The sequence below is a fragment of the Charadrius vociferus genome, unplaced genomic scaffold (assembly GCF_000708025.1).
Source record: "Charadrius vociferus isolate BGI_N301 unplaced genomic scaffold, ASM70802v2 scaffold1894, whole genome shotgun sequence".
Classification (NCBI taxonomy): Eukaryota; Metazoa; Chordata; class Aves; order Charadriiformes; family Charadriidae; genus Charadrius; species Charadrius vociferus.
Window position 1 is genome coordinate 76152 of NW_009648100.1, and position 5017 is coordinate 81168.

Below are 5017 nucleotides of genomic sequence, written 5' to 3' on the forward strand. Positions count from 1 at the left end.
GGGCCGGCGGCGGCGGAGCGCCCTCCAGCCCGGCCTAGCCATGGCGGACGTGACCGCCCGGAGCCTGCAGTACGAGTACAAGGCGGTGAGTGCGGCCTCGCCGGCCCCTGGGCCTCCCGCGCCTCATCGGCGCCGTACCGGGCCCTTTCCGGTCCCGTTAACTCAGCGGGTGTCTTTAAACCCAGCCCCGGGCTTTGGCGGCCCCGGGTATCCCCGCGAAAGCGGCCTGCGTGAGGGGGGGTTAGCGTACCGGCTCTTTCCCGGGGGCAGAAGAGGATTCTGAGAACTAAAATTTTCTTTTAAGTTTTTTTCCGGGTTTTTTCCTCCTTAAAGCGGGACTTTCCGGGCACCGAGAGGTAACCAAGCACTTGGGCAAGGTTCTCCCGGCTGAAACAAGCCCCAGGATGGGCCCGAGTGGCTCAGTCCTGGCTTAAAGTCTAAAATCGCGTGTGGTGAGGGTGTTAAATAACCCCCCTGGTTAATTAAAATGTAAATTAGCACCTCAAGCAACGTGCGGCGTGTTATATTTAAAGGAATTATGCCTGATTCTTCTTTTTGCCCCTGTTCTTTCTTCTCCCAGAACTCTAACCTTGTCCTCCAAGCCGATCGCTCGCTGATCGACCGGACCCGTCGGGATGAGCCGACGGGAGAAGTCCTGTCCTTGGTGGGCAAACTGGACGGCACCCGCATGGGGGACAAGGCCCAGAGGACCAAACCCCAGATGCAGGAGGAGAGACGGGCAAAGTGAGTGCCAGCTCAGAGGCGAGGGGGTGCGGAGCCCCGACTCAGAACTGCGTTTGCGTGAAGAACACCCTGGGCAATTAAGTTTTTGTGCCCGCCTCTGAATAACACAGCCTTGGTTTGTTTTAGGGCTGTAAATGGGGTTGAATTCAAAGGTGTTGGGGGTATTTTGTAGTGAAAAATGTTTTGGTGGCGTGAGCACAGGGCTGCAAACTAAAAACCACCAACTTGGAAGTTGGAGAGACCTTGTTTTCTTCGTTTGGAGCCACTTGTTCCATGTCAGGAAACTAAAATTGAAGTGAAAGATTAAAAAATGCGGTTTTTTGCCTTTATTTTTCAAATAAAAGAGACTAGCCATATGTGAAGTAGCAGGAGAAGGGCTTTGCTGCGGGGCTGACCCAGGTGCTCTCCTTCCTGCCCCTCTTTCCAGGAGAAGGAAGCGTGACGAGGACAGGCATGACATCAACAAGATGAAGGGTTACACCTTGCTCTCTGAGGGCATCGACGAGATGGTGGGCATCATCTACAAACCCAAAACCAAGGAGACCCGCGAGACCTACGAGGTGTTGCTGAGCTTCATTCAGGCGGCTCTCGGGGACCAGGTGAGGATGGGGACACCTCAGGTCAGGTGTCCCTGCTCCGGCAAAGGGTTCAAAGCCTGTAAGATCCGTTCCTTGGATGTTTTAATCCTTCCCTGTAATCCCATGGATGGGTTCGCTCTGTCGGTGCTGGCTTTTGGGCTTTGGGACATTGTGATGGAGTGTTAGTTGCGGGGGTCGCCTTTTGGTGCCTATATGAGGGTCCAGAAATGGGAGGGACTGACCCTGTGCCCTTCATGTAGCAAATTTCTTCTCCATGTGACATGTTATTCCTTTCGCAGCCGCGTGACATCCTCTGCGGAGCCGCTGATGAGGTCCTGGCGGTACTGAAGAACGAGAAGCTGCGTGATAAAGAGAGGCGGAAGGAGATCGATCTGCTGCTGGGACAGACCGATGATACCCGCTACCACGTGCTGGTGAACCTAGGAAAGAAGATCACGGATTACGGTGGAGACAAGGAAATCCAGAACATGGGTATGGGAAGGCGTTGTCGCGGGCTGCGACTTCAGGAACAGGGCTGGCAGGAAGACGGGTTACTGGTGCCAAACCCAGCCTTACTCCGGGGTGGTGTTTGCGCACAGAGAAGCCAAAAAAAAAAAGTGTTTGGACGGTTTTCAAGCCCCCAGACCACGTTCTTTTCATCTTTTGGATGTGCAGAGGTGTGGGCGGGCGTGCGGATCTGTGAACTTTGCACGTGGTGCCCAGATTTTCCGATGAATTAACTCCACTCTCCCTTGCAGATGACAATATTGATGAGACGTACGGGGTGAACGTGCAGTTCGAGTCCGATGAGGAGGTACGAGACGAGAGGCTGCAGGGTGGCAGCGGAGTCTCTGCCCTGTCCCTTCGCTCCGAGCCGTTCCGCAAGGACCGCGTTTGTCCCGTTTTACTCTGTCACATTAGGAAGTGGGCATTGGCTTGGGCTGGGATGTCTCTGCCGGGGAGGAGAAGCCGGATTATTTTAGATACAGCTTCTTGGCTCAGGGAGGATTTGTTGATTATCCTGCTAATCCAAGGCTTATCATGAGTCAGTACGATGGAAAACAGATGGTGATATTTAGATCCCGTGGGGAAACTTGACAGATCGAGAGGAAGAGAGACATTCAAATGCGCTGGTTGGAAGTGTTTCATAGAAACATTCTCTGGGATTGTTTTTTGAAAAAGGCTGAGAGAACGATAAGAGAGACAAATACGAGATTGTTGGAGGAGGCACTGGCAAAACCTCTCTGTAGAGAGTAGAAATAATCTTATCATGTGGTGCTCTACCTGAACAGCAGCATTAGGTTGCTGTTAAAAGCACAAGGCAGGCTGTTTCCTCTCAGGAACGAGTTGCCAGATCATTAATTTCTGTCGAGGAGAAGCTTCTCTTTGATGTTCGCAAAAGCCGCTTACTGGAACTCTTCTTTCAACAGGAAGGTGATGAGGACATTTACGGTGAAGTGCGTGATGAGGCGTCTGATGATGACATGGAGGGAGATGAAGCCGTTGTTCGTTGCACCCTCTCGGCCAACGTGAGTCACCGAGGAACATGTAAAACATAGTTTTGGGGTTGTGTAGAAGACGGTCAGGGATCCTGTTGGTCTATGGATGGAGTTAAGGTCATTTGCGGGTGGAGAGGAGCCTTGAAGCTGTTGTCTGATGGAGGCCAAAACAATCATTAATAAAATTAACAGGTCTGGCAGCTGCACAGTTGCATCTGCTCGTTCTCTGCTCCTCTCCCTGGGTAGAGAGAGGCCCCAAACTCTTGCTCCACAGCACAAAGGTCGCGTGCTTGCTTTCCTCTGGCAGGAAGATAATGTTTTTGTGGGTTTTTCTTAAAGCTTGTGGCTTCGGGTGAGCTGATGAGTTCAAAGAAGAAGGATCTGCATCCTCGAGACATCGACGCCTTTTGGCTTCAGCGGCAGCTGAGCCGTTTCTACGATGATGCCATTGTTTCTCAGAAGAAGGCGGACGAAGTGCTGGAGATCTTGAAGGTCAGTGGGCACATGATCTTGCCTGTAGCTGCTGTTTAGCTCCACTTGAGTTCAGTTCTACGCGAAGCAGGAATTCTTGTTTTGTGGGGCGCAGAGGTAACCGGACATTCCTCGTTTCTTCTCCTCCCAGACTGCAAGTGATGACCGGGAATGTGAGAACCAACTTGTTCTGCTCTTGGGCTTTAACACTTTCGACTTCATTAAAGTCCTGCGGCAGCACCGTATGATGAGTGAGTGGCGTTCGCTTTAACCATCCCACCTTGTTTCCCTGCTGTTCTGATGTGATTCTAATACAACCTGAGGCTTTTTAACTGCCATCGGTGTTGCTGTGTGAAGCTTGGGCCCTTGTTAGTTGCTCCCTTTTTTTGGTTCAACTCTTAACCTCACCTGCGTTCCCTTAATTGTCTTTCTTCAGTCCTGTACTGCACTTTGCTGGCCAGTGCACAAAGTGAAGCTGAAAAAGAAAGGATAATGGGGAAGATGGAAGCGGATCCCGAGCTGTCGAAGTTCCTGTATCAGCTGCATGAGACAGAGAAGGAGGATCTCATTCGGGTAAGGCTAGAGGAAACCTCAGGCAGGACTAGAGGAGGGATTGTGAGATCCTTGCTGCTGTCTGCGGTCGTCGTTGGGCTGTGTGTTTTGTTTGCTGTTCGTGAGAGAGGAGCCCGCTGACTCAGCTGGGATCTTGAAACCATGGGAAACGTTGCTTAGGTGATGGCTGAGACTCAGCTGAGAGGGCGATTTTATTTACCACTTCTTATTTTTGAGTCACTTAGATGTCTGCTTTCCCAGGAAAATGTCAATGTATGCAAGTTTCACATTTTTACACTGGTGTCAACTATCTTGTAACAGCACCGTTTCACCTCTGGGCCTCCTTGGTGTGAGGCTCAGTGCAATAAAACACCCTGGTCGCCTCTGATCAGCTCCTCATTACCTGGGCTTGGAATGTGACACTCAACAGCTTTATTGGCATGCAGGATTAGCTCTGCTTGGCCTTTGGAGAGTAGCAGTTCTGTGACCGATTTGGTGGTTGGTTTCGGGGGGATTAATACCATATTCCTGCTCTGTTGCTAGAAAAAAACCTGGTTATGTTGATGTGAGGGGCCAGTTTGCGTCCTCTGTGTTTGAGGAGCGGTGCTGGCATGCAGCAGGCCAGGCTTTTGCTGGGGCACCGCAGGTTTGTGTGTCTTCACTCCCTGCTTCCTTTCATCTGCTCTCTTGGAAGGCAGGTTTATGTCCTGGCCTTGGGGTCACTGGTTTCTACTGCCAAAAATTATTGGCTCTGGTTACGTGGATGCCTGTGCTTGAAAGAAATTGTGGCGTGTGGCTCTCTGGTCGTGTGGACTCACAGGGTGCGGAGCCATGTGTGACAGGAGAGTCTGGCTGTGTATGGAGGAGGTTGGGCAACTCTTCCCTGGGGCTGAATTCTGATCTCTTTGCACAGGAGGAACGCTCTCGCCGGGAGCGTGTTCGTCAGTCCCGGATGGATACTGACTTGGAGACCATGGATCTGGACCAAGGAGGAGAGGTAAAAGTCTGTTCCTAGCCCTTCTGACAGACATCCTCACTAAGTGCAAAAAGAGTATTTGAAGTGACATGGGCAGGAAGATCCCAAGAATGAGCCCCCAATGTGCCGAAGAGGCACTTGCTGGGTGGATGCAGTTGCTTTTCCTTCAGTCCCTGGGTGAAAACGGCGGGAGAGCG

General features: G+C 51.6%; 1 protein-coding gene across 1 annotated transcript in view; it reads left to right on the plus strand.

The window, feature by feature from the left end:
• The first annotated feature begins 11 nt into the window (after positions 1-11).
• The window catches only part of SNRNP200 (small nuclear ribonucleoprotein 200kDa (U5)), a 23382-nt gene continuing 18376 nt past the window's right edge, over positions 12-5017 (plus strand). Inside the window, 10 exon segments of the mRNA XM_009883883.1 lie at positions 12-85; positions 581-744; positions 1172-1343; positions 1622-1814; positions 2081-2136; positions 2753-2851; positions 3161-3313; positions 3444-3543; positions 3729-3865; positions 4758-4841. Coding sequence (XP_009882185.1) covers positions 41-85; positions 581-744; positions 1172-1343; positions 1622-1814; positions 2081-2136; positions 2753-2851; positions 3161-3313; positions 3444-3543; positions 3729-3865; positions 4758-4841 — 1203 coding nt within the window. The 5' untranslated portion in view covers positions 12-40.